The sequence below is a fragment of the Myotis davidii genome, unplaced genomic scaffold (genome assembly GCF_000327345.1).
Source record: "Myotis davidii unplaced genomic scaffold, ASM32734v1 scaffold1036, whole genome shotgun sequence".
Classification (NCBI taxonomy): domain Eukaryota; kingdom Metazoa; phylum Chordata; class Mammalia; order Chiroptera; family Vespertilionidae; genus Myotis; species Myotis davidii.
The window spans coordinates 819,952-847,048 of NW_006287260.1; the positions used below are offsets into that span (position 1 = coordinate 819,952).

At 39.2% G+C, this 27,097-nt stretch overlaps 1 protein-coding gene and 1 long non-coding RNA gene across 11 annotated transcripts in view; one reads left to right on the forward strand and one right to left on the reverse strand.

Moving 5' to 3' along the window:
- Positions 1-26,879, forward strand: LOC107182348. Its single transcript, XR_001513072.1, has 3 exons — positions 1-988; positions 15,109-15,191; positions 26,608-26,879. It is a non-coding gene; the product is annotated as an uncharacterized LOC107182348 (long non-coding RNA).
- Positions 1-27,097, reverse strand: part of FKBP5 (FK506 binding protein 5) — a 116,500-nt gene that overhangs the window by 32,709 nt on the left and 56,694 nt on the right. For 7 of the 10 annotated variants that reach the window (XM_015560855.1, XM_015560857.1, XM_015560856.1 and 4 more), the window contains 3 exons: positions 24,156-24,300; positions 6,996-7,138; positions 5,650-5,764 (listed from right to left, as the gene is read on the reverse strand). In XM_015560855.1, the coding sequence (XP_015416341.1) occupies positions 5,650-5,764; positions 6,996-7,138; positions 24,156-24,300 (403 nt within the window). Of the gene's footprint in view, positions 1-5,649; positions 5,765-6,995; positions 7,139-15,817; positions 15,992-20,741; positions 20,871-24,155; positions 24,301-27,097 lie in introns of those variants that run through there. The other 3 variants (XM_015560859.1, XM_006759024.2, XM_015560860.1) reach the window with 3 other exon arrangements.

Below are 27,097 nucleotides of genomic sequence, written 5' to 3' on the forward strand. Positions count from 1 at the left end.
AGAGAATATAGCCCATTGATTCTTTACATCTACAAGTAGCAAAGGCTGTGGCTCCTTAACTGGCTTCTAAACTTGGAACACTGGTGTGGACACAGACTCACACACCACCTCCGAGCCACAGCAGCCACACAAATGTGTGCCTATGGCTATAGTAGGGGCCCCCTTTGTGGTGACAGAGGTAGACATGCCTATCTCCTACAGAGCCAGTAACTATTTTTTAAATTGTCTCAACAATTGCTACTAAGGACTACTCTGGCAGCTCTGGCTGTGGAGGACCTGTGGTTGCTTCTGACCTTGTATTTCTTAATGCAAATACTCACTTAATAAATATTTAATAATAACCACCATGACTCACTGGGAGCTCAGACCCTAGGGCTCAGGAGGTCTGTTGCTAATTCCAACCAGTATAATTTATGGGAAGTAAACGATCTATGACGTGCCTAAAGAGAAGAAAAGTACATACAGGATGCTTCTACTTAGGATTTTTTTGGTAGGGAAGAAATACACAAGTTAAAAAGGGACAACATTTTCTTTTGTCTTAAAGTCTATGCAACTTAAAGGAGGGTGGAGGAGGGGGGAAGGTCCTCCAATCCCCCAAAAGTCAAACCAAACCAAATTACTCAAGTTTAGCTATGCAGTACGAGCTGTAACCACATCAAGTGAGCCCGTCTGCTGCAAAACATCACTTAAGCTGGAGCTCTGACTTATTGTTCTCTGACTGCCCTGGAGCAATTTTGTTTTGAAGAGCACAGAACACCCTGTTCTGAATGTGGCTGGCACATGAACTCAATGTGCTGACAGCAATTTGTACTCTGATTAAACCGTGTGTGTGTGTGTGTGTGTGTGTGTGTGTGTGTGTGTGTACTGTAGTAACAAAAACTGGAATGCAAAAACTGTATAATTTGTATTTTAGGAAGCAAAAGTGAGAAAGGCTCCACAACCCAAAAATAAAATGCTGTAAACGCTCCAGCCTAAAGACGCAGCTCTGGTGAGTGTCTGTTTTCCCTTTTCTAATTATAGTTGTTGGTGTCTGATAGCTTTGCACTCATTCCCAAAACAATTACTGGGTCATGGGGATCTAAATGGGAATGTTGTAATAGCATTACTACTAGACAAGATCGGTCATTTGGCCAGAGAAAACCAGGTTGTGGCAGGTTACTCCCACTTGCCAAGGTTTTTTTCTCTGCTGCCTAATTCATGCCAAATGAGCTTCTCTCTGCCCGTGTCTCCTGCCTAATAGAGCAAGAGCATCCAAGAGACAAGGGGACCTTAACAACCCTGTGAAAAGGCAAATGAGGAAGCAGAGATGGATTTCTAGAGTTAGGAGAGCATATTTAATCACTGATTAGAAGAGAAACTGTTCCCACCAGGCATGGTGGTCAACTGGGGGGCAAACTGCCTCCCTTCTTCCCCTGCACCATTTCGTACTATTCGAGATGAACAAATGCCTCTGCAAAATTGCTTATGAAACTGAGGGACAGGTCCTAACTGACAGCAGGCTTGGAAGCTGGCTACTTGAATAGAATAACATTTATACAGATGACATATATCTCAGTCTAAACAGGAAGCATACTCATAGCAATACATTCTACACTAACACAAATCCTCACCACTCTACACAGGTTAGCACTTTAATCAGACCTGATTTGCCATTTAACAACTGTGGCTTTGGGCAAGTTCATTTAAACTGTCTGACTCAGTTTCTTCATGCATAGCATGGGGAAAGGATATTAGCTAACTCATAATTGTTGTGAGGATTCAATTAAATACTGAATAAAGCTTCTAGCCCAATACCTGGCATTCATTCATATGTTGGGGTATCTACTGTCTGAAAACACTGTCACATATGAATACACAAATATAAGCTCAAATAATGTTAGCTGCAATTAGTGGCAAATTATACCAGATAAAACATACTTTAGAAGTTGGTAAAGGAAACCAGTTAATGCAGTGGTTCTCAACCTTCCTAATGCTGCGACCCTTTACTACAGTTCCTCATGTTGTGGTGACCCCTAATTTCATTGTTACAAATTGAACATAATTAAAGCATAGTGATTAATCACAAAAACAATATGTAATTATATATGTGTTTTCCGATGGTCTAAGGCGACCCCTATGAAAGGGTCGCGACCCACAGGTTGAGAACCGCTGAGTTAATGGCTCCACAGAGAAAGCTGTTAAATTGTGAATAAAACTTAAAAGTAGGCAAAGGCAATGTCTTATGCTTCTCACTGTGCCCAATACACAGTTCAGGGCCACAAAGAAAATATCTTTTTAATGATTAATCTGAAAACAGAACAGTAGGGAAAATGGTAGTAATTTTCACTCATTTATAGGAATTTTCCTTTTTGATACATTAGTTAGTACTCCTATTTTTAATAAATTCCAAGAGCTATTTAAATTCTTTACTTATATGGAGCTTTTGTCTTTTAATATTATTCTAAAGTAAATGATCCATTGGCTGGATTTTTTAGTAACAAAAAAAAGACTATTCTCTACTAAGATTTTACTCTACCTTAAGACTTAAAGATACCTTTTTTTAGAAGGAGCTATATAAATCCAAAATATTTGAAAGAATAAATACTGTCCAGTTTAGACCAAGTGTCACAGTACATTATTTTGTGAAAACATAAAATAAAATGGTTTCAAGAGTTTTCTCTCTCCTACTGGACAAAATTTGGCAGGACATTGATACTTGAAAAGTATGTGAAAAACCAAACTAAAAAAGAACTCATAGCTCTTATCAGGTCTCAAGATAGGCACATAAAATCATTCCTCTATTTTCAATTTTTGGTGCTATTTTGTTTTTGGTGTTTTATTTACAAAGACTAGAGAGTTAAATTTTGTTCTCATTTTAACCTTATGAGAATCCTATCCCTATTTTTTGTAATCACTGATGATTTGTTTTATTCCTACCATCTTATTTTAGGTTTTCTATATAAATTTTGTTATTTTTCTTTTATTACTTTTGCTAGATTTATACCATTTTTCTTGTTCCTCTACTTCCCTACTCCCTTTTGGGTGGATGTGTAAGTTCTACATGCTATTCTTACTAGTATCTAGCATTAATTTTATTTTAATATGGCCTTACTGGCTTCAGCCTGGGAGCAAAAGACCCTAGAGTAGGAATTCTCAATCCTTGGCTGCAAACTATAATCACTAGGGGAGTTAAAAACAAACAAACGAACAAACAAAAACAACCACCCCCAAACAACAACAACAACAACAACACACACACACACACACACACACACACACACACACACACACACACGCTTGTGCCTGAGGAGTTCCATCCTTTGGGGTTTGAATCTTTTGTTTAACTGGTCTGGGCTGAAGCTTGGGCATCAGAATTTTAAAAGCTCCCCAGGTAATTCTAAATTCAGCCAAAGAACTTCTCCATTAGAGGTTTACTGGCCCAGCTGTTCCATATTGTTTTATAACAACCCTGAGGATTGCCCCATAGCCTGCTTCGGCTCCCTCACACCAGCTGCCTGTGGGCTTGGAGTTCTGCCCAAGCCTGTTGAGAACGGCATGTACCTCTACAGAGGTCTTCTCTACACCTGTTTTGGGTTGAGTTTCCCAACCCTAGTTTCCATCAGTCCAGTTTCATCTAGTTTACATATTCCAGAATTTTCATAATTTCTGATTCACTTCTTGTATTCTTCCTGGATTCCAGCACTAACTAATGTGGATTTCTTCCTCTTTTTTTTTTTTTTTTGCAATAATTCCTCCTCTCTCACTTCAGTGGGATTTGGAGAGGAAAAGGAGGTGAGAGGAAAGGGTACCCCAACAATCTGAATCCTGAAAACCACTCTTGAAATTTTCACATTTGAAAATTACTGCCCATTGTCTGCATTCTTTGCATGTGAATGTGGTTGAAAGCACTGCGAGGCACCAGGCAAGAGAGCCACATCCAGCCAGCACCTCCATGTGCCAGCCACAAGCACTGAATTTAACAAAGAAGAAGATGGGAGAGACCAGGAGTTGGGAGACGAGGAGCTGGTGGCTATTTAGAGCCTTAGGTCAGTCAGACTGGATTTTCTGTGAAAGCAAAGCTTAAAAGTAACAATGTAGTCACTACTGGCAATTAAACTAAAGTGCCATGACTAACAGTCATCATAACAATGTCAATTAGAATACTTTAGAACACGGTGACTATTTTAAAATGGAAAAAGGACAGCACTGAATAAAAATTACAAGATGGTCATCTTAATTGAGGTAAGAAAAATCACACTGGAATAGTGATTGTTAATATACTGAAAATGATTTTCTACCATTCCTATAACTTATAAACATTTAGAATTTTATCAAATAATGTTTAGGGCGAGTGGGACCATAGGAACCAAGAGGTCTACCTGCATCACTGTATAGGAAGGCAGCTGAAGCTCAGAGAGGCAAGGAGGAGAAGCCAGCCAGCTGAAGCCAGAATCCTATCTCCTGACTCCTGATCTAGGGATTTCTCCAACATGCATCTGAGCTCTTCTTCATTTAGTCTAAATCTTATTGTGAATGAGAGCTATCTAAACACTTCAATTGCAATAGTACAGTAATACTATTTTTACTATTTCCAATTTTAGAACAACTAATTTGGATTAATTTGCCAGACTCATAAAAATGAAATATGGATCCAAAGTAATATTTGAAAATAAACTATTCTAGTTTACAGTTTTAAATGAACGCTTTATTTTCAAATGGAACTTTTATAATAGTTCATGTTGCCATCCTTGTTTAGCGATTTGATTTTTTTTCTTAATAGAAGTAGTCCTGTTTTCTCACACTTCTTTTTGAAGTACTTCAGTTCAATAAATGGCATCTTTCCAAAATGCATGCAAAATGCATTTTCTGAGTAAGGCTCTGTCGGTGATGCTGGAAACAAAAGGATGAAGAAGCTTCTAGTCAAGCACTCACTGTGTACTGAGGAAATGGGCAAATGCTGGTTGCAGTGTTAACTGATGAGCAGTACACAATGGTGTACACAATGTGCTCTGGGAGGAAGAATGACCAGTCATTCAAGACCTCAGTAGTATCCTCACTCTCAACTTGGCAAATGAAAAAATAGAATAGTCTCAGGTCACTCAATAAATGGCAAAGCAGACCTTGAACCCGGGTCTCCTGATGTAGAATAGAATGAACACTCTCATCCAATTCTGATCAAACTTAAATGATGAACTGTTTACCTTGATGACAGCCAGGGACATGGGTTGGAAAGGCCTGAAGGGCATTATAATCTATTACTCTGTTTAGTAACTCCGTACCAGCAATTTAGAAAACTTCTTACTTTTCTTAGGATAATAAATCTTACTGTACAAGGTTATTGTGAGGAACATGTAAATAAACATATATGGCAACTAATACAGTTGTTAGCACACCAAGGAGTCCACAGAGTAAGAATTCCCTGATGGGTGGGATATTCTTTTTTCATTTTGTGAGTTTGTGGAGTCTGGAATAGTACCTGGTATATACATGTTAAGTAAATATTTACTGAATGGAAGCATTATTAAACAAATGTCAAATTTAAACTATTGTTGATATATATATATTCACTATATTTATTTCTATAAACAAAGTTTTAAAAAGAAATCTCCATTTCACCCACATAAATGGAACCCAACTGTTAAGGACTATTTTGCTCTCACATCTGCTTACTTTCTACTGTGGCTCCCTCGTTTGGGTTTGAATAGCCTTCTCCTTTCCGTTTGATTCTTCGGATAATGCCTCCATCTTCAAATAAATCCTCTCCTTTGAAATCAAGGAGCTCAATCTAGAAAGAAGAAAGAAATTTGGCTGAGAAAAGATCAAACAAAGCTAATTTAATATACTTAAAGGGAAGGGCAACCAATTCTTTCATTTTACAAAAATAAAACTGTTTATATTTATCTATGCATCTTAGTTATTGGAAGAGTGGGAAAACAAGAACATTGCACTTTTCAATATCTGGAAAGAACCTTCATGTAATGATAATGTCTGGGACCACATCCTGTGGGGAGCAGAGTAAAGACAGACAGGAAATACTAGGAAAAATGCCTGATGGGCAAAAAGCCAGAACTACAAAGTGCTGGCCGAAAACCATTTTGTCTGACTTGAGACACCACCACTTTTCCATCCCAGATTCATGGAATCCTCTTCCTAAAATGTAAGAATAAATCTTATGAAACCAGGCCTGTAACCACTTAAGGGTGTATTTTACCTATTTACACTGTTTCAGACATTTATTTCCCCCCTCAATTTTAAAATCAAGTTTAGTCAAATGCGTGTAACTCAACACACAATCAATAACATGTTATCACCCCTACTGTGTCTAATGAGATGTTACATTTATAAACCTTGTAATATGAAAATGCCTTAGAATTTGATTTAGGCCCTTGCTAGTGTGCTCATTGGTTAGGGCATCAGCCTGCGCCTTGAAGTGTCACAAGTTTGATTCCTAATCAAGGGCACATACCTGGGTTGCAGGTTTGATCCCCGGCCCTGGTGGTGGCAACTAATCGATGTGCATTTCTGACATCGATGTGTCTTTCTTTCTCCCCCTACTTCCATCCCTCCTTTTCACTTTCTCTAAAAATCAATGGAAAAAAATTTGATTTTTAGAGAGAGTAAAAGCCTTATCTTCGAGTAAGGATTAAACTAAGTAAATACAAAAACCAAAAACTTGATTTAGGCACATGTCAACATTTATTTCCCACATTTCCATCCTGTCTTCTGGTCAATTTTAGTACGTCATACTCACACTACTGACCAGCACCTTTATTGCTAAGCCTGGTCGCTTGTTTATTTGGATATGATCTTTTTGTGCCAGAGACACATTTCTAAGAAAGCACTGGCACACACCCCTTGGATTTGTGGGAAACAATTCAAAAAGTCAAGCTCCAAAAGAAATAAATTGGATCTCATTCTCAATCGCAAGCTCAGCTCCTCGTTCTACTGCCTGCTGCTTTAGAACCAGCACGATAGCTGAGCAGATGCTAACAAGGCAGCATCACACACATACTTGCCTCAAAAAAGAGAGTTGCATTCGAGGGAATTTTGGGGACACTGCCAGTGGAGCCATATGCATATTCTGGTTTGCACAGTATATGACACACCTCTCCTTTCTTCATGGTAGCCACTCCAATGTCCCATGCCCTGATAACTTGGCCTAAGAGAAAGAAAAAAGTGAGGGGTTGAAACTGCAATTATGTGAGGTATTAAGTTGGTTTGCTGATGTGAGGCTTAGCACAAGTGACTTCATTTTGGACCAGTTGTCTCTCCTTTTTAACAAAAGCTAAATATTTTTTTACATATTTTAAAAAGTAACTGTCATTAACACAAAAGTTGTAACAAATTTCCAGTTCTTTACACTACATACTCAGGTAGGTAGGAAGGGTTACAAAAGAACTCAGTAAAAGCTACACACTGAGAAATAAATTTATTTAAAAAAATTTTTAGTTTTATTGACTTCAGAGAGGGAGAGAGAGGGAGAGGGAGGGGGAGAAGGGGGAGGGGAAGAGAGAGAGAGAGAGCGAGAGAGCGAGAGAAATATCCATGATGCGAGAATCATTGATTGGCTGCCTCCACCACGTCCCACACTGGGGATGGAGCCCAAAACCCAGGGCATGTGCCCTAACCAGGAATTGAACTGTGATCTCCTGGTTCATGGGGTGACGCTCAACCACTGAGCCAGGCCGGCCGGGTGTGATTTTTATTTTTAAGGCTACCAGAAGATACCCTCATGAGGAGGACAAAAGTATCAATTTCCCAACTGCTCAAAAGTTAAGTCTTTGAGCCGAAACCGGTTTGGCTCAGTGGATAGAGCATCAGCCTGCAGACTGAAGGGTCCCAGGTTCGACTATCTCAGTTGGTTAAGAGTATTGTCCTGATATACCAAGACTGTAGGTTCCATTCCCAGATAGGGCACATATAAGACACAACCAATGAATGCATAAATAAGTGGAATAAAATGATATTTCTCTCAAAATCAACCAATGATATTTTTAAAAAGAAAGAAAATTGAATTTGTCCTAAGGAAGCTTATAATTTAGTTGGGTAGAGAAAAACAACACACAAAAACAACCAGAAAAAGCCCTAGCCGGTTTGGCTCACTGGATAGAGCGTCGACCTGGGGACTGAAGGGTCCCAAATTTGATTCCGATAAAGGGCATGTACCTTGGTTGCATGCACATCCCTAGTAGGGGGTGTGCAGGAGGCAGCTGATCGATGTTTCTCTCTCATCGATGTTTCTAACTCTCTATCCCTCTCCCTTCCTCTCTGTAAAAAAATCAATAAAATATCAAAAACAACCAGAAAAGAAGAAATTGCATAAAAGAGCCTATGGAACAGACATTTTGTTCAAATTTAGTATGAGGGGAAAAAACTGTGGTTTTTTTGTTGTTGTTTGTTTTTTGTTTTGTTTTTTTAAGAAAAACAAGATGGTATGTGTCCTTTTGTCAAATCACAATTACAAAATTCAGGTTTTTTGCCTAATTCTAGGACACTAAAAGATAATCTTACTGCTCAACTATAGAACTATACTAGGTTATAGAATCATATCTTAAAATAAGCAATCTCAAATCCTTTAGGAAACAATAGAAAAATGTAGGTAAAGGAATAAAATACAAAATTAAGGTGCTATGTCAATAAAAAACTTAAATATTTGAAGTGGGGTCAGGTAAACAATGAACCCCAGAGGAAGTGATTTCTGAAGAGAGCTGATATCTTGAACTGAGAGCGGTGGTAGGGTATTAGAATAAGGGAAACCCTATACTAAGGTATGTAAAAGGGAAGGGATAAAGCATTCGAGACTCATGACTTCAGCTTAGTTTTCAGTATGCATTGTAACTTTTCAAAATACCAGATACACTTATTTTAGTTAAAAATTTATATAATATATGCCTATTACTAAAACACATGTAAGAAATAGAGGTCATCCACTTCCTCCTTGTAAGAGGCATTATGTTAATTTTGTATCCTTCCACTATGTGCTGTTGCTTTTATGAAAATTAAAAACACAAATGACAGCATACTATACTTTAAGTTTTGAACTGCTTTTTTATTTAATATTTAATAGATGCTCCTTGACTTACGATGGGGTTACATATGGATAAACCCATTCAAAGCTGAAAATATGTCGAAATGCATGTAATGCACCTAACCTACAAAATATCACAGCCTGGCCCAGCCCGTTCCTGTGACCGTGCAATGCTTCCCTCCACTGAAGAAAGTGTGAGGCAAACCTGCGTAAGGCAAGGACCACTGTGTCTTGATCTTTCTCTTTCAACAGAAAGGAGGATATGTATGTCAGAGGGCCAAGTGCAACCTGCTTGAGCTTCAGACTGCTTGGATCTCAATACCAAGTCTGCCCCTTACTTGTGCAAGTTATTTAATTTCTGTGCCTCATTTTCCTCATCTGCAAAATAATAATAGATGCTAATACCTGCCATAATAATAGTAATACCTGCCATAAAGCTATTACAAGAATTATCAAATATGTCAAATGCATGGCAAAGTGCATATAATGTGCACTTAATAAAGGGTAACATCATTACCACTGTCGTGAATACAAACAGACCAACCTTGTTCTCAGTGACTGCAGTACTCCAGGCATTCTCCTATCGGGAAACACAGGACCAGCAGTACTCTGATAAGGACATTTGTCCATATGTGTTTGCCTACTTTGTGCACGTTTATTTGGAGAGTAAATGCCCAGAAGTACAAAGGTTCTATGTATTTTCAATTTGACAGATATTGCTCAACTGCCCTTCTAAAATGGCTACATCAATTTATACGTACACACGTGGTTCTACTCTGAAAACAGCCCAAACCATCAAAAGCAATGTAAAGGTTGCTTTCCTGTCACTGATGCTTTTCAAAGACTATTATGTCTCAGTGTGGGCCATTGAGAACACCTTTTTGAAACTATGAATTGGTATTTTAAGACAAATACCTTACACAGTCCTTCAGAAAACCTTTATATTGTGGGGGTTCTACTGGACATTTGTTCAAGACAGCTAATTACTGAGGAGCGAAGGTCTCTCCAGGCACTAATACAAAGATGGCCATTCCCTTCTTCCTTCTGAAGGACATGCAGTGTCGTGTGGCCAGTGGAAGAGAAAGGTTATTGTACTGTTTTTTTCTTCTCCTTTTAAAAACAAAGTGTGGTAAACACTGAAACAGTGTATAAAAAAGGCGCATTTGCCTCGGGGGGAGGGTTGGTGTATCAGCAAAAGCTTAACTCATAGATGGTATGAATGCTAGGCCTTAAGGCTGGAAACAACCTGTCAATTTAACCCACAGGGGCCCCAAGCTAAATTAGTCATGCCTGTGCCTTTACTTTCCTTCTCATCTGAGAACATTACAACTTCTTGTACTGAATAAAACACGGAGGAAAGAGCCAGAAGGATATGGACACAGGTATGTTTCTAAAATGGCCAACACTGGGACTCTTTTCATAAGAAGCATTTCCCTGATATAAAAAACACACACATACTCATTATAGAACTCATGGAAAGTACAAAAAAACATAAAGAATACAATAAAAAACCTCTGAAATCTCAGCATCTAGGGTAAACTGTCAATTTCTTGGTTTATTTCCTTCAAATTATACAGGGTGGGGCAAGAGCGGGTTTGCAGTTTTGAGCATGCAAAACAAAGCCTATTCTTATATTATTATTACTTATTGCATTATTTCCATACAAACAATTGTAAACCCACTTTTGCCCACCCTGTATATGTAGACTTTGCATAGTAAATATTTTTTTAAATGTCTTTATTGATTTGAGAGAGAGAAAGGGAGAGGGAGATAGAAACATCAATGATGAGAGAGAATCATTGACTGACTGCCTCCTGCATGCCCCACACTAGGGATCAAGCCCATAACCTAGGCATGTGCCCTGACTGGGAATTGAACCGTGACCTCCTGGCTCAACCACACAGAACCACACTGGCCAGGCAATACATTTTTACATTCTTAAAATCCTGGTCATAGTTTATTTGGTTTTGTAGTTTGCTCCTTATATTTCATATTATATGAGCTGGTGTTGCACAGTGGTTACAACGTTGGCCAGCACACCAAAGGGATTCAGGTTCAATTCCCAGTCAAGGGCATATACCTAGGCTGCAGGTTAGATCCTGGCCCCAGTCAGAGTGTGTGTATGAGGCAACCAATCAATGTGTCTCTCTCACATCAATTTTTTTCTCTCTCCCCCTCCCTTCAACTTTTTCTCTTAAAAAAAAAAAAAAAGGAAAAATATCCTGTTGAGGATTAACAAAAAACAAAAAATGATAACATAAAAAAACACTTTTCTTTATTTTTTAAAATTTTATTTTTTTCCATCACCATTTATCCTCCTATATTCTCTTCCACCTCCACCCTCCCCAGTCACCACACTGCTCCCCATGTCCATGAGTTCTCTTTTATTTTCTCCTTTGTTGCTCAATCCCTCCATGTCCCCTGCCTCCCCACACCCTACCGCCCAGAGCTGTCAGCCTGTTCTTTATCTATGAGTATGTCTCTATTTTGATTGCTAGTTCATGAAAACATGATTTTTAATAACTAGATACTATTTTACCTTTTGGGTATACCATAATTTCATCACTCACACTAATAAACATATAGGTTGTTTGTATTTATTTATTTTTTACTATTATAAAGTTTTAGTGAACCATTTTTGACCTAAATCTTCACATGACTTTTTTTGCATTGGTAAACATTCTTACCTGACACAATCAAGACTATGATGAGTAGGTTAATTAATTTTTAAAATGTTTTAATTTTTCAGTTGTAGTTGACATAGAGTAGTCCAGGGGTGGGCAAACTTTTTGACTTGAGGGCCACAATGGGTTCTTAAACTGGACCGGAGGGCCGGAACAAAAGCATGGATGGAGTGTTTGTGTGAACTAATATAAATTCAAAGTAAACATCATTACATAAAAGGGTATGGTCTTTTTCTTTTTTAGTTTTATTCATTTCAAACGGGCTGGATCCGGCCCGTGGGCCGTAGTTTGCCCTCGGCTGGACTAGTCTCATGTGTACAACTTAGAGATTAGACATTTAAAATATATTTTTAATTGATTTCAAAGAGGAAGAGAGAGGGCAAGAGAGAGAGAAACATCAATGATGAGAATCACTGACTGGCTGCCTCCTGCATGTCCCCCATTGGGGATCAAGCCCACAACCCCAACATGGGCCCTGACAGAGAATTGAACTGTGACCTCCTGGTTCATAGGTTGATGCTCAACCATTGAGCTACGCCAACCGGGCTGATTAAACATTTATATAAACTTAAAAAGTGATCCCCGATAAGTCTCATACCTATCAGACACCATACATAGCTATTATATTATTAACTATGTTCCTTATGCTATACTTTACATCCCTGAAACTGTTTTTATAGCTGGCAACCCTAATCCGAACTCTAACCTTGCCTCCTTTTCACCCATCTCCCCAAACCTGTCTTCCATCTGGCAACCATCAAAATGTTCTCTGTATCTAAGAGTTTGTTTCTCTCTTGTTTGTTCACTCATTTTGTTTTTATTTATTTATTTATTTTTAAATATATTCATGCCCTTGACCGGAATCGAACCCGGGACCCTTCAGTCCGCAGGCAGACGCTCTATCCACTGAGCCAAACCGGCTTCGGCCATTTTGTTTTTAAAGTTCCACTTATATGTGTGAAATCATATGGCATCTGTCTTTCTCTTTTAACATAATACTTTCTAGGTCCATCCATGTTACAGATGGAAAGATTTCATTCTTTTCTTATGGCTGAGTAAAATTCCATTACATATATGTACCATCTCTTTATCCATTCATCTATCGATGGATATTTAGTTTGCTTCCATATTTTAGATATTTAAGTAAGGTTGCAATGAACATAGGGATGCATATGTCTTTTCAAATTAGTGTTTTGGGAAATAGCCAGAAGTGGAATTAATTGCTGGGTTATTCTTTGTCTCTTGATATATAGCCTTTGTATGTTTTAAAGTCTATTTTATCTGGTATAAGCATTGCTACCCCACATTTTTTGTTTTGTTTTCATTTTCATGAAATATATTTTTCCATCCCTTTACTTCCAGTATAAGTATGTCTTTTGGGCTGAAGTAAGTCTCTTGTAGGCAACATATAAATGGACCTTTTCTTTAAAAAAATATTTTTATTGCTTTTTAGAAAGAGAAGAAAAGAGAGGTATAGAGAGAAACATCGTCCATCAGCTGCCTCCTGCACACCCCCTACTGGGGATTGAGCCCACAACTGGGCATGTGCCCTGACCAGAAATAGAACCAGCAACCATTCGGTGGACAGGATGATGTCCCAAAAAACTGAGCCACACAGGCCAGGGTGCTATCTCCTCTTTTATGTTTCCTATCTCTTTGTTAAAGTTCTCACTGAGTTCAATGAGCATCCTTATACTCAATATTTTGAACTGCACATCTGGTGAATTGCTTCTCTCCCGTTCAGTTCTTTTATGGAGGTTTGTCCCGTTTTTTTCACTTGGAACATGTTTGTCTCTTCACTTTGACAGCCTCCCTGAATTTGTTTCCCTTTTGGGTGAGCTGCTGTATCTCCTGGTCTTAGTAGCACGTGCCACATGGGGTCCAGTGGTGCAGTCTCCTTAGTCACCTGAGCTGGGTGCTCCAGGTATATCCTTGTTGTGCCCTCCTATTGTAGTTGAGCCTTGATCACTGTTGGCTCAACAAGGAGGGATTGACCCCCAGGCTGACTGGCTGTGAGGAGTAACCCTGATTATAGCAGAGGAGCTGCAGAGCAGCATTCGCTTTAGCAGGGCTCTGATGCTTGCCGAGTCAGCCCTTTGGTATGTCACTGTGGAGGTGGTTGGGTTGTGCTCTGGTGTGGTATAAAGCTGGCCACTGTGTGTGCTGATTCTGGGACCTCTTGGGAGGTACAGGTCAAGGTCAGTCACTGCCTATGCCCTGGGGCACTTGTATGCGCTCCAAAGTTATCTGCAGATGGCTGCTACTTGTGCTGGGCTTGGAGGTGCCTGGGAGAGGCTAAGCTGTGAACTAAGTCCAGCTGCACTAGTGCCAGGCTTGGGTCTGCTTAGCAAGGAATACGGGGCACACGGAGGCCAGAAGCTGCTGTATGGGGTTTGTGAACCTTTGACAGGTTTTGGGAAAGCCCGCTAGTATGGAAAAGCCACTGGAACCAGCTTGGGTGGGCCTGAATGTTGAGTGGGGTGGGGTCTCAGAGAATCACCAGGCGAGGGCAAACAGTATTAGGTATTTTGAGACTCAACATATAGTGCCCCACTGTGCCTGCAGGGGGACTCTGCAAAGGAATAATGACTTCTGCCAGTACTTCTGTCTAGCAGAAAGCTGCCCCCCAGCTCTAGCCCTTGCCTCAAGGCCAGACGATTCAGTTCCTCCCTGTATGTCCCTGGCACCTTTCGCATTGCTGCCTCAATTCTGGAGCTCAGAGCAAGGGAGCCCAAGTAAGCCTGTGCACTGGTCTCCAGCAGCTTTTTGTCTCCCTCAGTCACAATCCCCGCTCGTTTTCACAGCCGGAAGTCACTGGGACTTCTCTCCCCAGCACCGAAAACCCAGGGCGGAGGCTCCTTGCTCCTCAGAGGGGACGACCTCCCCAGCTGAGAGTTCCCTCCTGGTTTTTAACTGCCTCATGTGGGTGTGGGCCAAGCTTGTTCAGTGTCTCCACCTCTCCTAGTCTCAATGTGGCTTCACTCTTTATATTCTCAGCTGTAAGATTTCTATTCAGCCAGGTTTCAGGTGGTTTTCAATGATGGTTGCTCTGTAGTTTTGTTGTAATTTTGATGTGGTTGAATGAGAAAGCGAGCATAGCATTTACCTATGATGTCATCTTCACATCTGTATTATTATTATTTTTAAATATATTTTTATTGATTTCAGGGAGGAAAGGAGAGGGAGAGAGAGATAGAAACATCAATGATGAGAGAGAATCATTGATTGGCCACCTCCTGCACACCCCTAATGGGGATCAAGCCACAACCAGGCATGTACCCTTGACCGGAATTGAACCCAGGGCCCTTTGGTCCGCAGGCTGATGTTCTATCCACTAAGCCAAACCAGCTAGGGCTGTATTATTAATTAAATAAATTATTAGTGTATCATGCCACAAACACTTCTGTTTCCACTTAGTTGCAGAAAAAGTCATCAGAAGAAAGAAACACTAGCTGGCAGAGAAGGTTGGACCCACTCGAGTCACAACCTTTAGTGAGAAGGTAAGGTGTGATGCTCAAAAAGTCTGCTGATAGTCCTGGATCCTATTTCTTCTGCAAAGTGTTCCCTACATAGGAGACACAGCACTCTTACTCCATGGCTTCTAGGAAAGAAAATGCAAACTCACTAACCTGAGTCAGTATTAAAGCCTGTGTCTTGACATTCTTTGGGTACTGCCTGGTCTGCTTTTATATGTTCCACTTGATGCTTTTAAAGTGACAGTGAGCTTTTATACTCTCATGGATGATGTCAGGTATCTATCTAAAGACTTATGCTTGACCAGAAGTCAAAAGGGTAGGTTAATTTAAGACGTTGCTTTAAATAAAGAGTCATAAAAAAAGAACACATAGCCGAAACCGGTTTGGCTCAGTGGATAGAGCGTCGGCTTGCAGACTGAAGGGTCCCAGGTTCGATTCCGGTCAAGGGCATGTACCTGGGTTGCAGGCACATCCCCAGTAGGAGATGTGCAGGAGGCAGCTGATCGATGTTTCTCTCTCATCGATGTTTCTAACTTTCTATCTCTCTCCCTTCCTCTCTGTAAAAAATTAATAAAATATTTAAAAAAAAAGAACACATACCTCAAACATTTTTAAACTTAAAACATATTAAAGTACATTAATGCACTAACCTTGTGTTAGAAGCCCAAGGCCTTGTCTCTGAGTGTGGCTCCAAAGATAAGAGTTCCACATCGTCTTTACTAGATAAATTACACATGGTATTCCATTTGTAATTTACAATGTGGGTTTCTTTGAAGTGGAATAAGAACCAGAAGACACATCAGCAATCAGTATGCAGAATCCTTCTGATAAAAAACATATTCTCAATGGCCTCTATTTCGCTATTTATCTACCCCTAATTCAATAGCCATTTTAAAAAAATGCTGTTAGCAATTCACCTAAGTCTTTCCAAAAATGTTCAACTTAGTCTTCATAGTATTCATTTTTTATACTAACTTCAATGTTTTACATGCTATCTAATAAAATTATATAATTACATAAAGTACAATAGATATAAACAGGTTTCAACTGATTCTTATCAACAGTCTGAAACAGAAAAACCAGCCCTGAATATCTGGAAACTGCTTGACACAGCTAGGCCTCAGAGATGTCTGATGCTGGCTTGGGACACACAACGAGGCCATGTTACTCTCCTGCTGGACATAAACAATCTCACAAAATATCAACATCAGACAAGGTCACTCTGAGACCATGAGAAAGGGAGACAAAACAAGAAACACTTTAAAATTCTGTCTGAATATGGACAAAAACAAGGTCACTGTGCAACCTACAGAACACCAAACATCCCCCTCTCCTGGCTAACATGTGACTGCTACTCCCTGGCAGGTGTAGCTTTCATCTCCCGCTTGTCAGCCCTCCCAGAAAGATTTATTAAGATAAGCAAAGAATTGCCTCACAGTCTAATAATATCCAATCCAAAGTAAAGCCCCTCTTCCTCACACCCTTCCCCAAATTACCTAATACAAACCCAAATCATGTAAGTCCTATGAATACTTTTACTGAGACGCCCCAGAGTGTGCACACTCCCTTCCTACAATGCATGATGAGCTCAGCTTGTTCAGCCACAGCTGTGTTCCTAGTGGTCTGCTGCTGGAGGCACTGACCAGGCCGGTCAACTGGCTAAAGCAGAGTGTGGGACCACAGAACAGAAAACCAACAGTATCACTTAGGATATTTACCAACAAATAAAGAGCATCAGTTAATCTGGAGCTTGTTAAGCAAGCTTCTACAACATTTCCTTAAATTCATTCCCTAGAAGTAGAATTACTGGGCCAAAGCAGAACTTTTTAAGATTCTTTATCTTGGGGCTTCCAGTCAAGATGGTGGAATAGGGAAATGTATGCAGTCCTTGAATCCACCCACAACCACATCAACATTATAACTAAACTACAGAACCACCATCATTCAGAACTACCTGAAATCTAGCTGAATAGAAGTCCTACAACTAAGGATATATAAAGGAAGTCACATCAAGACTGTTAGGAGGGCCGAAACCGGTTTAGCTCAGTGGATAGAGCGTCGGCTTGCAGACTGAAGGGTCCCAGGTTCGATTCCGGTCAAGGGCATGTGCCTGGGTTGCGGGCACATCCCCGGTGGGGGGTGTGCAGGAGGCAGCTGATCGATGTTTCTCTCTCATCGATGTTTCTAACTCTCTATCTCTCTCCCTTCCTCTCTGTAAAAAAAAAAAAGACTGTTAGGAGGGGTGGAGACACTGAACGGGCTGATCCCACACCCACATGTGGTGGATAAAAATTACAAGGGAAATCTTGTCTGCAGAGGTCCCCACTGAGGAGCAAGGAGTCCCAGCCCCACACCAGGCTCTCCAGCCCAAGGTTACAGTGTGGGAAGAGAAGTCCCTATGACTTCTGACTGTGAAAACCAGTGGAAATTGTGGCTGAGGTACAATTAGGCTCAGGCACCAGAGTCCCGATGAAGTGAATCCTGGTCCGTGGTGTTGCCCCTGCACCGTGGGGTGGCCCCTTCATGGTGGTGAAGGCCAGTCCTTGAAGTGCTCAGCCTGGGGGTAAATCCCTCTTATTGATATGCCAATAGCAATTAAGGCTCAACTAAAACAGGAGGGTGCACACAGTCCACATGAGGGGGAGGCACACTCAGAACACCCAGCTTAGGTGACCAGTGAGGCTCTACAGGACACCTACTACTTAAGGCCAGCCTACCAAGACCAAAAGACAGCGCAGCTCTAGCTAATACACAGAAACAAAGAGAGGCAGCCAAAATGAGGGGGAAAAAGAAAGATGTCCCAAATGAAAGAGCAGAACAAAACTCCAGAAAAATGGAGACAAGCAATCCACCAGATGCAGAATTCAAAACATTAGTTATAAGGATGCTCAATGAACTCAGTGAAAACTTTAACAAAGAGTAGGAAACATAAAAAAAAGTAGATTTAAAAAAAGGGGGAAGGACCATGTCTTTTTTTCACCTAGTCAATGTCCTCAAGTTTCATCAGTATTGTCACGTGTCAGAATTTCCATTTTTAAAGGATGAATGATATTCCATTGCATGTATGAGACATTTTGTTTATCCACTGCCTGTAGGTAAACACTTGTGCTGCTTCCACTTTTTGGTTGTAATGAATAATGCTGCTATGAACGTGAGTGCATAAATACCTCTTTGAGACACTCAGTTATTTCGGGTACATATCCAGAAGCGAAATTGCTGGGGTATATGGTAGTTCTATTTTTAATTTTTTGAGGAACATTTTCCTTAGTGACTGCACCAGTTTACAGTGCACAAGGATTTCAATTTCTCCACAACCTTGACAACATTTTTTAAAACATATTTTTATTGATTTCAAAGAGGAAGGGAGAAAGAGGACGGAAAGGGAAAGATAGAAACATCAGTGATGAGAGAGAATCATTGATTAGCTGTCTCCTGCATGCTCCCCACTGGGGATCAAGCCCACAACCTGGGCATGTGCCCTTGACCAGAATCGAACCTCAGTCCGCAGGTTGATACTCTATCCACTGAGCCAAACCGGCTAGGCTGTTTTGTTTTTTACAGTAGCCATCCTGATTGATGTGAGGTGATTATCTCACTGTGATTTTCCTTTTCATTTTCATAATGATTAGTTGATATTGAGCATCTTTTCATATTCTTATAGGTCATTTATATATCTTTGTTGGAAAAATACCTAAGTCCATTCCCTTTTATACTCAGGTTATTTGGGGTGTTTCGGTTGTTGAATTATAGGTCTTTATGTACTGCAGATATTAACCCCTTATTTGCATGTATTTTCTCCCATCCTATACGTTGTCTTATAACTCTGTTATTGTATCCTTGGATGCACAGAAGTTTTAAATTTTGATGTAGTATAATGTATGTATTTTTTACTTTTGTTGCCTGTGCTACTTCTGGTGTCACAGCTGGAAATCACTGCAAAATCCACTATCATGAAACTTTTCCTCTAAGGTCTCTTCTAAGAAAACATAAGTTTTAGGTCTTACAATATTTAGAACTTTGACCAATTTTGAGTTAATTTTTGTAGATAGTATAAAGTTAGGGTCCAACTTCATTTTTTTGCATGTGAATATCCAGTTTGGGAAAACATCGTTTGTTGAAAAAAAAAAATTGTCCTTTTCCCATTCAATGGTCTTTGCATCCTTGATTAAAATGATTGATTATATAATTTTTAAATGTATGTTTGCATTTGAAATATAAGCATACTTAAACTACAGGATGAAATCTGTACAGTATTATACAGAAAAAATACTTTTTTATATGGGAGTAGAAATATTTTAATTGTAAAAAGTTTTCCTTTAAAATATAAAAGTTAGCCCTAGCCGGCTTGGCTCAGTGGATAGAGCGTCGGCCTGCAGACTGAAGGGTCGCAGGTTCGATTCCAGTCAAGGGCATATGCCTGGTTTGTGGGCTCGATCCCCAGTGGGGGGCGTGCGGGAGGCAGCTGGTCAGTGGTTCTCTGTCATCATTGATGTTTCTATCTCTCTCTCCCTTCCTCTCTGAAATCAATAAAAGTATATTTTAAAAAATAAAATACAAAAGTTAATAAATATTTAAATATGAGGCTAATCACTAAAGAGTTTCAGATAATTAAAAATACACCTGATTCACGCTTGCTGTACTTTTTTTGAAGTATTTCCAGGACGTATTACCAACTTCTGATCTGCAATATTTTGCAAGTATACAGTGTAGGGCTAAAGTAGGTTTACAATTGTGAGCACACAAATACAAAGTTTATTCTTGTATTATTATTTATTAATTACTGTATTATTTTCCATATGAATATCTGTAAGCCTACTTTTGCCCCACCCTGTATTTTGCATGTTTTTATGAATAAGCTCTTACAATTCTATTTTAAATACTGAAGTCACAATAAAATTAACAACTTTATGACTTCCCATTCAACTATTTACTTCTATTTATTTCCTTGGGAGAGTAAGTACAATATAAGGGATCAAGAGAGTTCAATATACAATATGTAAGCTATAATCCATTTATATCATTTGTCTTCATTTTGATGAAGTAGCTACTGCTATAGCATATAAATATAACATTATCTAACCAATGTTTCTTGTTTTATAAAGGTAACTGAACACAATATGTTACAGAAGTTTTACCAAAGTATATTGCTCTATTATCATATTTCTAATTATCACTTTAAGGGAGCTTCTAAAGGCTCTGTAATTGGGTTGGTTTTAGTCATTAACAGTTTTTATTCCTGTATCCTTTTTAAAAAATATATATTCTATTGATTTTTACAGAGAGGAAGAGAGAGGGATAAAGAGTTAGAAACATCCATGAGAGAGAAACATCCATCAGCTGCTTCCTGCATACCCCCTATTGGGGATGTGCCCGCAACCAAGGTGCATGACATGCCCTTGACCGGAATCGAACCTGGGACTCTTCAGTCCACTGAGCCAAACTGGTCAGGGATATTCCTGTATTCTTTGCAGAAAGTACAAAAATGGAATCGTAGGCTCAGGATTAATCTTAAAGCTCTTCTACATTTTATAGGATCAGGAAAGAAGGCTAGGTGGCTTATTCATGTTAACGTACCAGAATGAAGAGCGAAGAGAGGAACCCTGGCTGCCCAACACCCAGCTGGATGCTCTCCCCATGAGACGACGCTGTCTCTAAATAGTTATGCTGCAGGAGCCATGTCACTGAAAGTTATCTCTCTTCTCTCTGCTCAAAATTATAGGAAACATAAAAGCCTTCTTCATCATAGAGTGATTTACTGAGAATATCTGGGTAGAGAAGATGGCAGTATAAATTCTCAGCAAGTCTTAAGTCTACTTGCAAAGATAACTGCCAGGAGAAGACTTACCTTAAATCTATCAACTTCTTCCACACATAAATTCAAAGGTTAGAGTAAGAATTGGGGCAGTGGGAACAAAGAGGTCTGCCATGGCCATTTACTCTGAGATCATCTAAATTAAACAATGTCAGAGCCATACTGATGGCCCTTAAGCTTCACATCCCTAAATCAACAAAATGAAAAGAATTCTAATTTAACTGCCATTATTATCTGCTACATCAAGAAAAATAATCTTAATTGCTATGCTTTTTTTTTTTAAAAGAAACATGTTGTTACTGATTTTAGAGAGAGAGGAAGGGAAAGGGAGAGAAAAACTGACGTGAGAAGAAAGAAACTCTGATTGGCTGCCTCCTGGGGACCAAACTGGTAACCTGGGCATGTGCCCCAAATGGGAATCGAACCGGCACTCTTTCAGTGCATGGGACAATGCTCAACCATTGAGCACACCAGCCAGGTGCTGCTATCTTATTAACATACAAGATCATTCTCACATGAGCTGTTACGTCATGAAGGACCCAGAGGAGAAGCAGGCAGTGGCACAGCCAGCATGAGAGCCTGGAAAGAGGACAGATGGACAGAAAGCAGAAGGCACCATGACAAACAAACATCTACAAGTACTGGGAAGACAGAGTGGCAGAAAGGCAGGAAGAGTTTAACTTCTTAGCTCCTTACTTGTTGCTTCCTTTCCCAGATCACTACTTAGTTAACAATTCAACTAAGTTGTAGAGGCAGAAAAAGAAAGAAATTATAGTAGACACTGAGTTGGGGAAAACAGTGGTTATTAATCTGTTTTATTCTCAGGACCCCTTGACATCTTAAAAATTGAGGACCCCCAAAATTTACTTATATATCTATAGATAGTTACAATATTAAAAACAAAAATAATTATATACAATTAATTTAAAAATAACCTCATTATGTTAATATACTTATTTTTGTGAAAATATTATATTTTCCAAAACAAAAAAAAGTTAGTAAGGACAATGACATCGTTTTGTGATTTTACAAATGTAAAATATGTCTGACTTCAACTGGGCACAGCTGGTGTGGCTCAGTGATTGAGCATTGACCTATGAACTGGGAGGTCACAGTTCAATTCCTGGTCAGGGCACATGCCCAGGTTGCAGGCTTGATTCCCAGTGTGGGGTGTGCAAGAGACAGCTGATCAATGATTCTCTCTCATCCTTGATGTTTTTCTCTTTTCCTCTCCCTTCCTCTCTGAAACCAATAAAAATATATTTAAAAAAATAAAAAAGACAACCAGATTCTCAAACCTTATTTATATTTGTCTGTTGCAATTTTGATTGATGTGCATGGCAAAAATATCCAAACTCACAAAGATAGATAGTTGAAAAAGGTAAGCGTATTCTAATACCCTTTTCAGGCTATTATGAAATGTAATCATCTATTACTACATCAAAACTAGACAAATGGTAGCTTCATAAACTTTAGTTGCAATGTAGAACCTGAAAACATATCAATGAACTTTTTACCTTATACTACAGTAAATCCATTGGTCTAGCGTGCACACTGAATCTGTTACTCATGTGTAACTTTATAAGTTGCACTGGTCATTGGGAAAAATGCTTGTTCACTGAGTTACACAGATTTTCCAAATGCTAACAGATTTCATCATATAGTAGTTTTTAAATCACACACATTAACACCCACTGACCTCATCAGAAATCTTTTAGGCTTTGAGAAGCTGTCAAGCTCAAAGTGGCAGATACTAATGTCCAAACTGTAACCTTCACTTGAAAATTCAATGGTAACAAATATTGTCAGCTGTTCTCGAAGTGACAGGTTACCTCACTCATTTTCAAGAAAATATCTGCACACTACTGAATAATCAAGTCTGAATAATCATACTTTTTGCCCTTTCTAATAAAAATGATGTTTCATGAAAAAAAAAAAAGCAGCTAGTACAGCTCTCCACTAAAGCCAGTGCACAGGTGTGTTTCCTTCAGAGCCACGAACGTGGTGAAGAGTGTGCTTTGTGTGTGCTTCTCTTTATCACAAAACAGCAAGACAATGTGAAACTCGGGGATTAGGACTGAATAAAATTAGTATTTTTTACACTATATCAAGGACATTCTTAAGTGAAACTGGCTTCCCTTTTTTTCTAACTTAAACAGTAAATGAGGGCAGTAAAGGATATATGACTGCTGGTGTACGTTGGCTCCAGAGTAAAAAGATAAATAACATCTTAGTATTATTATGAAAATAATTTTGACATTACAGATCTCCTAAAATGATCTCAAGAATGCCCAAGGATCCAGGGACCGTAATCTGAGAAATACTTTAAAGTATCTTTACTTTTGTGTACTGGCCAAGTGGCTCAGTTGGTTGAGCATCATCCTGTACACCAAAAGGCTCAGTTTTGACCCCCAGATGGGGAGGGTGCAGGAGACAACTGATCAGTGTTTCTCTCTCACATTGATGTTTATCTTTCGCCCTGCATCTCAGCGGTTCTCAACCTGTGGGTCGCGACCCCTTTGGGGGTCGAATGACTCTTTCACAGGGGTCGCCTAAGACCATGGGAAAACACATATATAATTACATGTTGTTTTTGTGATTACTCACTATGCTTTAATTATGTTCAATCTGTAACAATGAAAATACATCCTGCATATCAGATATTTACATGACGATTCATAACAGTAGCAAAGTTACAGTGATGAAGTAGCAACGAAAAGAATTTTATGGTTGGGGGTCACCACAACATAAGGAACTGTATTAAAGGGTTGCGGAATTAGGAATGTTGAGAACCACTGCTCTATCTCTAAAATCAATAAAAAAAATCTGAGCCCAGCTGGTGTGGCTCAGTGGTTGAGCATCGACCCATGAACCAGGAGATCATGGTTCAATTCCTGGTGAGGGCACATGCCCGGATTGCAGGCTCAATACTCACTGGGGGACGAGCAGAAGGCAGCCTATCAATGATTCTCTCTCATCATTGATGTTTCTATCTCTCTGTCTCCCTCTACCTTCCTCTCTCTGAAATCAATAAGAACACATTTTTTTAAAAAAGCATTCTTGGGTGAGGATTAAAAAAAATCTTTAACTTCTGGCAAAGATAGGACCCACTAGCTCCTATATAACATAAATAGCAAAAAATATAAGCAAAACAAAACTCAAAAATACCCTCTTACCTTTGCCAAGATTAAAGACAAATGGTTCATTTCTATCATGACTGGAATCAAACTTCTTCCCATTTGCCAATTTTCCATTGTAATGGACATAAACTTTATCTCCGATCATCGGTGTTTCCTCACTATTCCCCACTCTTTTGACAATCTAAAAAAGACAAACATCAAGAAAAAGGAGGTGGAAATTTTAACAACAAACCAGAGAATGAAAGAATTACAGACCATTTCATATCACCTAGGCAGATTTGCAAATAATTACCTGTCTTTTCTAAATGTTCCCCTCCTAGTTCTCTTAAAAACCTGTACTATTAGAAAATATCCTATTCTACTCTTCATCTTTAATACTACATTTAATCTTGTTAATAATAACATTGTTTCCTCAAAATAACTTACCAACAGATCCTGCTTCATTGGTTTAATGCTCCCCATGCTTTGACACTACAATCTCTCAAAACACAGAGGTAGTCCATATACAAACTGAATTAGATAAAAAAAAGATTAGTAGACTTTCAAAAACATTCAAAAAGAAGTCTAAAGCAACGTTCCAAAGGTGAGGTTTTATTTATTCCCTTTGTTAAAAAGATTAGCTTCTGACTAGATTCTACTAGTTTGATTTAATTTAAAAAAGCCCTATTTCCTGGTGTAACAGGTTACCCTTCCTATTATTTGAATATTCAATGTATAAAAACACAGTGTGACTGCAGTTTGATATAATACTGAGTAATTTATTTTCTAGTAAAGGAAATGCCAAAAAAACCACCTCCAAGCTACAAAATACTTAGCTATTGTATAATCCAGTTTGCTTATTTTGTTTTTGGCAGAGCAAGTCACTAATGCAATTGGTCAGTCCTGGGAAAAGAAAATCAAATCCAGGCATGTTGTGGTGTAATTTATTCTGTCAATCACCTATGCTAAAGTAATCATTTTATTAGATAACAGAGGATGATAGCTAATGTCCCAAGAACATCTTTTTTGGGGAAGGGTCTGAATTTTTATCTAAAGAATTCAATTTTTACCCTAGCCGGTTTGGCTCATTGGAGAGAGCATCAGCCCAAGGACTAAAGGGTTCCGGGTTTGATTCTGGTCAAGGACACAGACCTTGGTTGCAGGTTCCCGGCAGTGATCAGGGTGCATGCAGGAGGCAACCAATTGATGTGTCTCTCTCACATCGATGTTTCTCTCTCCCCATGCCTTTCCTTTCACTCTCTCTAAAAGTCAATGGAAAAAATATCAGGTGAGGATTACAAAAAGAAAAAAGAGCATGGAGGTCCCTTAAAAAATTAAATAGAACTACCAGCAATCCCACTTTTGTATATAAACTCAAAGTAAACAAAATCACTATCTCGGAAGATATCTGCACTCCCATGTTCATTGTAGCGTTATTCACAACAGCCAAGCCTTGAAGTGTCCATGGCTAAATAGATAGAGAAGATATGATACACATGCACACATACAGAGGAATATTGTTCAGCCATGAGAGAGAAGGAAAGCATACCGTTGTGACAATATGGATGTATTCTGAGGGCATTATGCTAAATGAAGTAAGCCAGATAAAGAACAACACAGTCATAGCCCTAACAGGTTGAATTTTAAAAAGTTGAACTCACAGAAACAGCAAGTAAAATGGTGGTTGCCAAGGGCTAAAGGGTGGGGGATATGGTGAGATGTAAGTCAAAGCATATAAACTTTCAGATATAAGATGGGTAAATTCTGCTCTAACCGGTTTGGCTCAGTGGATAGAGCATCAGCCTGCGGACTCAAGGATCCCAGGTTCAATTCTGGTCAAGGGCATGTACCTGGGTTGCAGGCACATCCCCAGTGAGGGGTGTGCAGGAGGCAGCTGATCAATGTTTCTCTCTCGTCGATGTTTCTAACTCTCTATCCTTCACCCTTCCCCTCTGTAAAAAATCAATAAAATATTTTTTTTTAAAAAAAGATGGGTAAATTCTGAGGATCTAATATACTGCATGCTGACCATAACTGACAACACTGTATTACATTCTTGAAAGTTAAGTTATTAGAACTTAAACGTTCTCACCACAAAAAAGAAATGGTAATTATATGAAGTGATGGACGTTTAACTAACCCTATTGTGATGATCATTTTGAAACATATAAATATATCAAATCATCACATTCTACACCATAAACTTACATAATGTTATAGGTTAATTATATCAACAAAATTGGGGAAAATAATTATAATTTTAAAAAGTAAATTAAGAGCTACTTAAAAAAATCATTACTGCCCTTCAAGGACTTCATTTTGCTGTGGAAACCTGAGTGATTCCACAGTATCGCTTGCTGGTGTGCGCAGCTATCTGACTCCCCAGTAGCCATTCATCCCATCTGTCCAATTACTTGTTCATGTCCTGGAAATGCAGATTCAAAACTGGTGCAGGAGAAAATGTTTTTTTTAAAAAAATTGACCTACGAGAAATCACTTTATATTCTAGAAGTGCTCATGTTCATGAACTGCATGCAGTATGGGAGCCTGAGCCCCACACAGAGGGAATCGGCATTTCCAGGACCGTGAACCAGTAATTGGGCAGATGGGATGAACAGCTACAAGGAAGTCAGATACTATGGTATCACTTCAAGTTTCCACAGCAAGATGATCTTGTACCAAAATCTGGAGTTGCCCTAAAGCAACTAGTCTCAATTCATTTAAAAAGATGTAAGGTCCACAATATCATTTTATCTTCTTTGGCTAGTTACTGACTTGAGAGCTGCCCTGGTCTTAAAATATATATATATATATATCCTATATAATAAAAGCCTAATATGCAAATCAACTTAACATGGAATGACTGGTAGCTATGACATGCACTGACCACCAGGGGGAAGACGCTCAACACAGGAGCTACCCTCAGCCCACAGGCCCCAGGACAGCCAAGGTCGGTACTAGCAGGGGGTCCCCCTGGATTGTGGCAGCCGGGGGACAGG